The sequence below is a fragment of the Mycteria americana genome, chromosome Z (assembly GCF_035582795.1).
Source record: "Mycteria americana isolate JAX WOST 10 ecotype Jacksonville Zoo and Gardens chromosome Z, USCA_MyAme_1.0, whole genome shotgun sequence".
NCBI classification, from domain to species: domain Eukaryota; kingdom Metazoa; phylum Chordata; class Aves; order Ciconiiformes; family Ciconiidae; genus Mycteria; species Mycteria americana.
In genome coordinates this window covers 78,458,682-78,470,893 of record NC_134396.1, presented here as the reverse complement: position 1 = coordinate 78,470,893, position 12,212 = coordinate 78,458,682, and the positions used below count along the sequence as shown (strand labels likewise).

The 12,212-nt window shown below is 38.7% G+C and overlaps 1 protein-coding gene across 3 annotated transcripts in view; it reads left to right on the top strand.

The window, feature by feature from the left end:
• MCTP1 (multiple C2 and transmembrane domain containing 1) overlaps positions 1–12,212 on the top strand; it is a 290,569-nt gene that overhangs the window by 149,221 nt on the left and 129,136 nt on the right. For all 3 annotated transcript variants that reach the window (XM_075526465.1, XM_075526464.1, XM_075526466.1), the window contains 2 exons: positions 8,988–9,158; positions 10,774–10,904. In XM_075526465.1, the coding sequence (XP_075382580.1) occupies positions 8,988–9,158; positions 10,774–10,904 (302 nt within the window). The remainder of the gene's footprint in view (positions 1–8,987; positions 9,159–10,773; positions 10,905–12,212) is intronic.

Here is a 12,212-nt window from a genome sequence, read left to right as displayed (position 1 = left end):
AAACTGTGTTTGACAGGTGTTTGTTTAATCTGTCCTTAAAAATTTGCAGTGATGGATATTCTACAACCTCCCTAGAGAGTTGGTTCCAGTGCTTAACTATCATTTCCATTAAAGGCTGTTCTTTTCCCTAGTGTCTAACAGTATCTCCCATGGTGCAAATTAAGCTCATCTCTTCCCACAGCACAGATGGGTATGTTTTATCACAGTGATTTGGGCACAATTTATATACACATTTTAGTGTGAGTCTGAAAAAAATGATCCTTTGAAATACATACATGTGTATATATATATATATACTTTATTCGGAGGAAAGTTTTGGGGTGCTCAAATACTAATGATGAGGAACATGTAAGAGGAAACAAAACTGGTATTTGGAATGAAGTTTTACTGTGAGCAGAAAATAGGTCAGAATGAATAGTGAGAAGATGGGAGAAATTAACAAGCCTGGTGGGTTGACCCCAGCCAGCACAAAGCCTTGATGCCATGGGAGAACTGATCAGCAATAGCCAAAATGTTGCTGTGTTATCAACACTGCTTAGCCACAAATGCAAAGAACAGCGCTGTGCCGGCTGCTGTGAGGAAGGTGACCTCCATCCCAGTCAGGCCCAGTACAAGGTCAGGTGAAGCTATGTGATCAGACTGGTTTGCTAACAACCACTGCTGGGTGTTCACTCACTGCTGGTGTAGAGCATGGAGGAAGCCTCTTTGTAAGGACAGGGACTGCACTAACAACTGCAGATACTTTATACATCTCCCCACTTCTGCTGTAACATACAGGGACTTTACACAATGTGGATTTACAGGCCATTCCCAGAGAAAAGACATGTGACAGAAAAATGTATTTTGCTTTCATCTGAGAACCTTCATAAGCTTCATTGTGTTTGTGGTCCTGTAGGACAATGAAGTACACTAAGATGGCAGTACTGCGGTCTGATACCTGCTGAGAACTTCTGGTAGTTTATATAGGGCACATAGGGTGTGCTACACAAGTAAGCAAAATATCCATTTTTACTCAATAATTGAGAGGAAGGTGCAGCACCTGAGTCTTCTTTTCCTAAGCTTTCAGGATGGAAAACATTTGGAAATTAAGGTTGGTTTGTTCAATTGTCAACATATCTTCTCTTTCTGCTTACTTACTTTAGAAGACAGGAGTATGGGAGTGACCAAGCTCTGTCTCGGTATTAATTTAGATCTTCCAAACTGGAGAAAGTGTTGGTGTAATTTTTGCCTCATTGGCAACAGTTGTCCTCTGTGGTTGTGAACTTGGTGGGAACCCTGGTATCTCCTGTGTTCGCTAGACGGTGTACTGATGAGTTAGTGGTCCTATAGATACTCATAGGGAGGATAGGTAACCAAAAGCCATAATACTGTCTGACCAGGTTGTTTCTATACCTTGTTTTTGTTCAAAGTTCTGATGAAATTGGCATGTTCTCACATGGAGGTTTGATCTCTGGACAGCATTTCCTGATGGTAGGTTGTTTATCCTGAAAATTTTTTATTGGCTCACCTAGAGGGTGAATGAGGTGCTATCCCATATAAATAGTTTATTTCAACAAATCCTACAGTCATGGAGATCTAATTAATATACTCACTGCCTCTATTCACAATTTGTATATGAAGAAAGATTAGCTTATGTTTTCCTGTGTAGCCATAACTATTTAAGCAAAGGTATTTTAAGAAAGGCAGTACCTTTTAGCCAAAGCATACTGAGAGAGAGCTTTGTCAGAAATGTTGTTCATTTAGTTAAAAATAATTTTCATCTGAATAAGGGTCTGCTCTTGCCCTTTTTACCTCTGGGGGGGAATTGCCCTTAAATTGAGTTCAAGCATGACCAGACCCCACGTTAAACTTCCTACATTAATGGCACAGTAAGAAAACACCAGAAAAAAACCTTTTGAGTGCTTTAATTTAAGGATAAACAGAGGAACAAGTGGTTTGGCATCTTTAGCCAAACATAGTAGGGGAAAAGGTATTTAATAATTATCTGCTATGCCCTATCAAGTCACAGTATTCCGGTAAAATCTGGAGGAAAAGATAAGATATCACCTTCTCTTCTCTTATACCTTCTCTTCTGTTTCGTATTGTCAATGGTAAGTTTAGAACTGGGAGTACTAGAATGCACTAAAATGTAATAATACTCTTAATTTATACTATTAATATGTGGTGAGCTGTTTCAGTGTGACTTTGATCAATTGGAAGCAAAGGTCCATTCTTCCCAGAAGTGAAGATAAATTAGTCTGGGTTGCAACAGGTTATGTATAAACTAAGAGTAAAAATACGTTATCATCCCAAAGTCATAACTGAGAAGCTACTTCTCGTTAATTACAACTGGTGATAAAAGAGTGTATTTACTGCCTAAAGCAAGTGAATTAAAGTGATTTTTAATTTCATTTAGATAACTTTTTTGCTTTAATTCAGCTTTAGAAATTTTTGCATATACTTTTAAAAGGCAAAATACAATTTATGAATATTTTAAACAAATATGAATTGCAAAATGTAAGGCTTTCAGCTCCTAATTGCTGACTATTTTTTAAATTTATTTTAGAAGCTTTTCTAAAAATATGTGTGTTCCAGTTGCACAAACTAAAGTGCCAAAAGCTATGGCCTTATTAACTGGTGCTTTTATGCCCAACTCAAAGTATGTAGTTTATGTGACTCCTGATTTGCCTTTTCCTAATATCAGAAGCCTTATGAAGCGTTTTTTGCTGTTTTAAAATTGAAACAAATGCTTTTCTACTGGAATGAGATGCCTCCTGAGTAGGGAATAAAATTGGAAATAGCAAATAATGGTCTAAGGATTGCAAAGACAAGCAGAAGAGTAGAGTTGCATGATATTTCTTAATTGAAGGAATTTGCAATCAGTTCAATCTTTCAACCAGAATCTTTCAACCAAAACTCTGTGGAATTGTCAGAATAGAAGGTAGAATTATTGGGTTTGGGTTTTTAAGAAGAATCTTTTAAGATTGAGAAAAGACTTGCTTTTATAAGCCATGGGGTTCTAGATGTCAGTTTATCAGCTGTAAATAGTCCTTGATGGAAAACTGCTAAATAATGGAACAGAAGTAAAAAACGTCAGAATAGATACACCTGTCTGTTAGACATCTGGTTATAAAAATTATGCAAATATTTGGTGAGACTTATATTTGCATTACTTGTATGCAAGTGATAACAGCTGATACGGTTAACTCTCAAAACAGCGGAGTAGTGTGTTTTGGTGTGGGTTTTCTGCCCGCAATTCTGAAAGCACAGTGAGTTTCCGTCAAGTCTTGGTGGCCACTGTTGTTCTGCGTGTCACATTCACGTCATTGTTAGGACCGTGGTGACACTGGTCATCCCGGGCAGTAACAGGATCATCAGGAGACCCGTTGACTTTCACATATTGCAGCCACAGTTTCCAAGAGGTTCCAAGGGGTTGCTGGGGGGAAGGCAAGGGTGAAGGTTAGGATGGTACTGACACAGGCTCTCTGACAGCTCCTGCTGGCACACCGTTGTCTTGTATAAATATTTCCACCCTTTTCCAGAAAATGCAAGTCACAGTGAGTGCTTGATAGAGTCATAACCTTCGTCATATTACACCTGAGTTGGCTCCAGCAAGTGCACTTAAGTAGAATGCACAATTGTTGGATTTAGCAAACCACAAAAATGTGTGAAATGCTGCAAAAGCATCAGCTCTTATTACAAATATTGTAGTGTCACCACAAGATTGCTACTACAGCGACAATATTGACTTGTTAGAGCAAACATCCTAAACCAGATTTAACATGGCAGTCATACTAAAAACTACAGAAAACTATTGACTACAGAAATCTAGATTAGCTTTACCTAGAATTAAAATATCCTAAAATGTAAAATACAGTTGATAATAAGTTAAGGTAAATGTTCTTTCATGTTGAAGTAATTATCAATAGTAGTCCATTTATAAAACTTGCTTAGTCACACGTTAAAAAGGAACCATCATGATCCCATTGAAGCTTGGGATCCCATTTTTGTAGCTCAGTGTCTACATGTTGATGACTTCTGCAAGGTGTTACACTTTGTGTAGTTTCTAACAGGGGAAGAGCACTGTGAATGCATATGACAGTCCCTTGTATATCCCTTTTTGTAGATGACTGTTCCTTGATTTTTTCATGTGGACAAGGTATGTAGAAGTAGCAGCTGTATCTATTGACGTTCTCAATCCTTATTGTAAATCTTTTATCCAAGCCATGCAGGCATCCTAGAAATTTGGGCAGAATAATTCTGTTTACTTGAGTTTGCAGCAGTGATTTAAAATGCTGGCTTTGACTCACTCTGCTGTATTTGTACATCTACGCTCTGTTCAGCATTGAAGAAGAGTGTCATTCTTCCCTACAGTCCTTCATTATTTTCTTGATTGGTATTTTATTTAAAGCTTCCTAATCAAAGTAATTCATTGGGTAGAGATGGCTTTGCAGGACACACGGCTGCATTATTTATTTGCTTTTTAAAACTTTTTTAAAAAAACCCAGCTTTGTGGTAGGCACACTGTTCAACCTCTGTCTATCGTTGAATTTTTCTTGAACAATAGATTTTGTGTTCAAGGATGCGGAGACAGAGGAGTGTGTCCTAGTGGTGTATGTAACAAGGAGGAGATTTACTAAAAGCAGAGCCTGTTCGCACGGGCACAAGCACGTGCAAGTGAGAGAGGCAGTTCTTTGCAGGGCGTGAGGACTGATCAATGAAAAGGTGAGGTCAGGCTGGGAGGGGACAAACTGTGGGGTTTCTCCAACTCATTATGGGCTACAGTTTCAAAGGTCATATAGATACCCAAAGATAAATACTTACAGGATTTTCAAAAGTACTTACTAAGGCTTGTCTTCTTTTGAAGAAAGTGTCAATAAAGTTGTGGCAATTAATATACTCATCAAGAACATGGTCTTGATGAACCTCGGAACAATGCCCAGGTTCTGGCTAAGCCTAGTTGGCTTGCCACCCCATAACGTTAACCAGTAATATGTGACCGTATACAGAATATTAAGCCGTGCTGTAAGATCATGTTTCAGCTCTGCCATTGTATTTGGCTAACTATATTAATCATATCTAACAGAGGATACGGTTCTGTTTCTGTGTCAGAAGATTGTCTGCTGTTGGCATGCCTACCCCTTCCGCTACCCCACATTTAGACAGAATAGGTGGAACACAAATAACAGCTGATTTTATCAAGTAAGAAAATGTTGGGTTTGCTTACTGTTTAGTAGAAGCATTAAAGTGGTGTATGGATATGAAAAGATGTGAGGTTTTCTTTCGCAGGCAGCTTTCACATGAAAGACTCCTTTTCAGAAGTCTAATTTTAATTTCTTTTTGGGACAAGAGAGAGAGAAAGCTTCAGAGTATGCAGGCTGCAACTTCTTTTTTTCTTTTTTTTTCAATTTTTTTCCTTTTGTTTTTGGTTTAGGACATGGCAGGTGGGAATCTCCATGCCTGCTTGTAAATGCACAAGAATATGAATAATAATCCCATGTTAATGATGGTTAGTTGTGGCCTGAGATCTTGACCTTGCTTCTTTCCAAACTGTGGCATTATACAGGCAGTATGGCCAGTTTCAGATGGAATATTGTGAAGTATATAACTTTCCACCTATTCCCAGAGAAATTAAACACTGTGCAGTTTCTTCATGGTTTTGGCTGTCTGTGGCAGAGAGTGAAGCCGGAATGCAGAATGCATTACCTGCTTTCTGAGAGAAATAAGTTATCTAAGAATTAGTCTTGAGAAACATTCCTTCGCAGGAGAAACTTGGAAAGATCCGTGCTCATTTCTTTGTTTTACTCTCACAGTTTTCTTTCTGACTTTGTAACTAGCTCACTGTGGGCTGGATTACAGAAGGTTGCTTAGATACCTAAAAAATGTACCTAGAAATGATGTACCTGTCTCACACTGTGAAATTAACTTCATAAGGGAAGAACTCTAAAATGTGAAATCAGTCTTATTTTCCCATTTTTAATCTATTAGCTTTTTGTCAAATTTGACTTGAATTCTAAACATTCGTATTTATTTATTTTACTTCCTACAAGAAAGGCTATATGAAATTAGAGATTATGTCTGTGTCTGTAATTTCTGAGGATAAGGATGACTTTGGCTGGAAGGAAAGCATGTTTTAGATGTCTGTTCAGGTGCTGTTCAATCTCGCTTGCAAACAAGAAAAATACCAGTTGGAAGTTATTCTTGCTGGAGAAGACCACATAGCCCGCACCGTTCATGTCCAGGGAATCTCAATAGCTTTAGCTCCAGCTAGCTGTGCCTGCCTCTTTCTGTATGTCTCCCTTTTGCTGTTCCGTGGGTCTGCGTGTTACCGATAAAGAGAGGGAGAAAAGAGCACTGTCATGGTCCAAATTCCCTACCTTGAGGAAGAAACAGCCTCAACCCACCCACACCACTTTATTTTTAGCAGCCGGCTGCTTTTCTTCCAGCGGATTGAGATGTAGACTCTGCAGCTTCACTGTCGGTCAGCGTGCCACTGGGCTCTGCAAGGCGCTTTGCCTGTCGCAGACTGTGAGATCTGGCTCTGACCCGAAAGGGCTTTCCCCAGCAAAACGTTCTTGTTCTCGGGGTTTCTGCCTGACTCTTGTAAACTCCTGTCTGACCCATCTGTCATTTTATGCTCTGTGCGTGGTTGTTTAGATCTTTCCTTGTCACCCCATATGTAAATTACCTCCGTTGATGAAACTCCCTACTGGTCATAAAAAATCAGCATGTTTTATGTGGTGGCAGCTGCTCTAATGCATTCACTATTTTGAGAGCCGTTGAAAATACAGAATTTAGATCAAGTATACTCTCTAAATGATTCACTGTCTCATTTGTGATTAGTGAAGTAGAGAGCTATGTAGTTGTGCTTAAGCTTTATAAAAGAGTTGTACATACAAACTCATGCTTATTTTCCGTTATAGTATCCTGGAAATCATTTGGATTCCCACTCAACTCTTAAAAAAACCCCAACAACTCTGTATTCTTTGCCAAAATAAGTCTCAACTAACCACTGCTTCTATCCCAGTATGAAATATCTTTCTAAACGTGCTTTATCTCTTCTTCTTTCTGTATCACCTTATGTTCACAGCAGAGTCAGTTTTGGTTATTTACTATTCAGTCTTTCTTTTGCTCTAAACCTTCTAAGAAACTGGAACAAGAGAAAAAAAATCTACCACTTCTTCACAAGACAAGTCTTTGGCAGTGTTGACAGTATACCCCTGATGAAGGGGTATTTGTGCTGAGAAAAAATTTATGAAGTTTAATAATGTTCCCATGTTGTAAATGAAATCTCTCCTGGCAACTGAGTTTCCCACTTGTGCTCTAATTTTTGTAGAGTTTCTGCTTTCTGGTGTCCCACTGCTGCTTCATGTCACAGGTTAAGTTAAAGGTTATTCCACTTCTCAGCTGAAGTCCACAGCTGCTTGTTTGCCTTTAGAGAAACAGTAAGTTTGTGAGAAGTGTCTCCGCAGTCAAACCCTTCACTTCAGCAACAGAAATATTTAGTAAATATAATGAAATATTTTGGGAGTAACCATACTGCTTGGAATGAATAGCCATTAGAAAATATAAACACATGCCAATATGATGTCTGAAATACTGCTAAAAGCATGTTACTCAGATTTGCTCCAACCCCGGTGGCCCCAGTGCTCATGTATAACACTCCTCTCTGGAGTCTGGTGAGTGCAGATTATAATCCAATGATTCCACTCCAGTATACTTCCTGTAATCTTCTCTGGGTAATACGGTAAAATTCCTGCCCTGGGCACTTGCATAGCTGTAACCATCCAGCTGTGTTTACCCTCTGAAAGACTCAAACCAAATTTGCACTGAAAACCTCTAACAGGGATACTGGAGGTGTGCAAGTGAAGAAGCCAGCCACGCAACCCTCCATGTTCGGAGGGCTGCTGAGCCCATAAAGCCTTTGTGCCCAAACTACAATGCACAAAAGAAAATGCATGTATTCGGTATATGTACAGCTGAGTATACATGCAGACTCGCTTTTTTTGATTCCTAGAAAGAATAATTTGTGAGTTTAAATTTTGTTTAGGTATCTAGTGTTCTGATTTTAGATAAGGTAACCTCGAACAGATACAATTTCAGAATAAAAAGGAGAGCCTTTGGCAACCTTGCGCCTCAGGTGCACCCGAGACATGTTTGCCTACCTCAGCTGTGCAAAGGTGATTTCCCAGTTCTGGAGCCACCTGGCCGTACCTTGTACCTCCTATAGCTCAGAGCGAGCTGGAGCTGATCTGAAGTTACTCAAATTTATACCCCCCTCCTGCCCCCAGGGGTTCATTGATGAATGCTGTGGCCACCTGGTTTGTGTGGGTGCGAGTGAATTTTCTTTTAATCCTGAAGTCAGCGGCTGAGGGCTCACAGTCCACAAATTTCCACACACTTCCAACCAGAGGCTCTGCAACGTCTTGCTTTGAAACTCTTGAACTAATGTGTCGGTATTTAACTCAGTTTTCCTTGCTGTTTCTGAGAATACCGCACCACTTTAGAGGCTGAGATAGTTCTCATGTGCATGGGAGTTTACTGACTTATTTTTCCTTGATCCATGCTTCTCATGATGGGTTTATATTATTTTAATGGAGGTTTCATTTTCTTGCTGGTTTTTATGTTTATTTCAGTGTTTGTTCGAGTTCATATGCTACTAATATAAGAGAATTTGTAATATTTATTTGTAATGTTGTTAGTTTTATCAGCAGAGGGAGAAGTGAAGCAGGAAAAAACACTTCTTTTTGTTCTGAACATTTCCTTAAGTAGCATTTGTTCTTCTTGCTTCTGCAAAAGCAGCATATGGTATTACCTGCGTATTTGTCACTGTTTTGCTTCTCTCTAAGCAATTCCTTGTAATACAGTTTACATATCTACTGTCAAATAACTTCAAAATGGCTTTAGAGGGTTGTTTTACATTCATAGTTATATAAAATTGATCATTAAAATGCAGGAGAAATTTTTGGAATTGTTTTAACTAAATCTATGTTTTTATTTCCCTAAAGTTTCAGACCCAGAGCTTACGTCTCTCAGACCTGCACAGAAAATCTCAGCTATGGAGAGGGATAGTTAGTGTTACCTTAATAGAAGGTCGTGAACTTAAGGCGATGGATGCAAATGGACTAAGTGATCCTTATGTGAAATTCCGGTTGGGGCATCAGAAGTACAAGAGTAAGGTAATTTTAGGTGTGACCTAAAATGCTCATTGGCTGTGTTTGAAATGTTTTGTTCCTGTTTGTGGTTTTTTGGGTTGCATGACTATTTAAATAGTGATGGAGATTTATTGTTGTATTAATTAGCTGTCAGAGCACCTGGAGCTTTGTTTAGATGTTTCCTTTTATTTTGTTATAAACAAAAATGGTACTAGATGGGGAAAAATGTGGCACTGAAAAATGCAGAGTAGTGGGGAGGCACACCTGATTTTCCATACAGATTGTGTTGGCTTTTATTTCCCGTTATGGGTCATTCATGGCAGGGGAGAGATGTGGAGTGATTCTGACAAGTAGGTACCACCTTTCTGCCTTTCTGGCTTGATGCCGGTAGCCTCTTGGATCCTTTGCATGGTCTTATCCTCAAACCGTGTCATGCCTATATTCTCACTTTCCTCATTGCGTCCTTACAGCAAGTTTCATTTAAGTTTTGTGTATGCATGAGCTTAACAGGCAGAGAAGATTGATCAGGGAGAAAAGGATTGTGGAGACTTGGTTGGCTTTCTTGCTATTATTTTTTATTTCCCTGATCCCTATTTGTTTGAAAATTGCTGTTTGTGGAAGACGCTGGGACCGCCAGTGACACACATGACCTTCCTCTCTCAGTGGCCGTGACAGCCCATTTGGTTTTCACGGCCAGATGAAGGGCAAAGAGAGGAAGAAGCCAGGAGTGTTTAGGTGCCACGCTTGCAGACCTCTGAGCCCGCCTCAGGGCCTCTTAATCTGAAATTTGAAGAAACCAAATTTCATGCTTTTGTGACGTAAAAATTTTCGTAGCATTTCTGCTTTTTAATCCTCTCTGATTTTTCCATGTGTTCAAGCCAGTGGAACTGGTGGATGTAGAAACTAGTGATTGCTTCACAGGCAGTTTCCATTCTTGCTCAGGACAGGTATGACTACTGTGACTACTGCTTTTGCATTGTGGTAGAAAAACCTGCAAGCTTTCTGTTCTGCAGAGCGTGGTCAGAAGTACATGGACTGAAGTCCCTTGAAGTTACTTCTTTTGTCAGAAGTAACTGGACTGAAAATGATTGAGAAAGCTACTTTCATCTGAGTTGCAAAGGAAAGGAAGTAAAATACAGTTTTGGAAAAACAAAAAATAGTATTATTCCATAAAAAGTAAACTGTAGTATAATCTTTCTCCCAGTATTAACTGCAGCTGGGCAAAGAGGACATAATAAAATTGTTTCTGTTTAAATACTTACAGTCACCATCTACTTGTCATTGCAGGTGCTTTGTTTTCCTTTAGGCTCAGACACATAACTTTGCAGCTAACTGCCACTCAAGAGAGGGCATAATTATTCTGCAGAAAAATGGATCCATTCCCAGGGTAAATCCTTTGTTCAGGAAGCTTTTGAAGGTGACAGGTTGCAGGATTTTGGAGTTTGCTGTTGTTTCAGAGAGGCATGAGAGAACTGGCCAGTAGTCTTCTCTAATTACTATTTTTTAATTCTCACTGCTTAAGATACTCATACTGCAACTAGAAAAAACTTCCCAAACAGACCCCAAAAATCAAATTTACAATTCAAGAAAGTATATGCCTGCACAATGCAATAGGACTTTCTTTTTGCTCTCCTTTCAGATTGTGCCAAAAACTTTGAATCCTCAGTGGAGGGAGCAGTTTGACTTTCATCTCTATGAAGAACGAGGTGGAATTATTGATATTACCGTGTGGGACAAAGATGCTGGCAAAAAAGATGATTTTATTGGCAGGTTTGTGCAATTACAGCCTTCTTGTTCCCTGGGGATGAGAGCAGATGATTAAAATGAGCCTTGCCGTTGAAACTATTTCTTATGACCATTTGTTCTTGCCTTTTTTTTTTTTTTTAAAAGGTGGGGGAGGATTTTTTACAAAGTATCAGTAGAGTTTCCTGCATCAATATAATGCTTTACTTTGGTGGTGTAAAATAATTTTTATTGACCAGTAGGTGGCAGCTTTTACCAATTGATAGAGGCAGGTTTTCCAAAACAGAACCCCCACACGTATGGCAATAATCAAGATGCAGGAGGTTCCATACGGCAACGTCCGGCTTGGAGAACAGATAACTCTCATGACTTGTAATAGGCGCATAAGACCAAAATTATGTACTTTTTTTTTTATCTGTTTGGTAAATGAAATGAGAGTCTTGAAGGACTACGCACAGCTTTTGGAGCAAAGAAATAAGGTCATTCGCCTAATTTGTTTTCAGGAAAAGTGAATCTTTGGGCTCTGTCTTAGAGTTCAAGAAACAGTATAAATTTGTGTGGTTACGCTCCATTTTACTGTGTAGGAAGAAGAACGATACTAATGTTTTTTAGCAATGGCATTAACTGTTAGCTAATAGGAGAAAAAACTGTCTTGTGCTTATAGATACTGTACAAAGTCAGTGGTATTTTGAAAGCTCAGATATTTGTTTACATCACACTTTAATTTATATCCACACATTCATAATAATAGTAATTATTATTAATCCTATATATTTTGATTGTTTGTTAGAATATTGGTTGTAGGTGCTTTAACTAGGACATTGATACTGTTAACTAGTAGAATTACTTTTTTTGGTAGTTAAAATCAGGAATGGAAATCTCGCAGACTGAGCCATGTACTTCTGATGTCATTATGGTTATGTTTCTACTAACCTTTTCCTCCCTCTGGTTCCATTTAGGGTAATGGCTTTCTTTATCAAACTAGATCAGATAGGATCATATAGGATAATATTCTGTGTTTATTTCCTACCATAAATTGTGGGAACTCAGAATACGTACAGAGTCTGTGGCAAGCAAACAGCTTTAATATCAGACGAAACCGCTTTTCAGAAGTCTACAGAGTAGGACTTTATTTTATATGATAAAACCCTATGGATAGGGTGATATGTTTATATTTGAAGTTTACATTGTATTTTTTTCCTTGCTTGATTTTAGTCGGCACATACGGTAAACATAATTATTTTTCTGAAGTAACGTAATCATTTAGTTCTGTGTCAACACGTGATATACCTTGGGAAATTATTCCTATTTCCTGCTTAACTATAACCTTCTTAT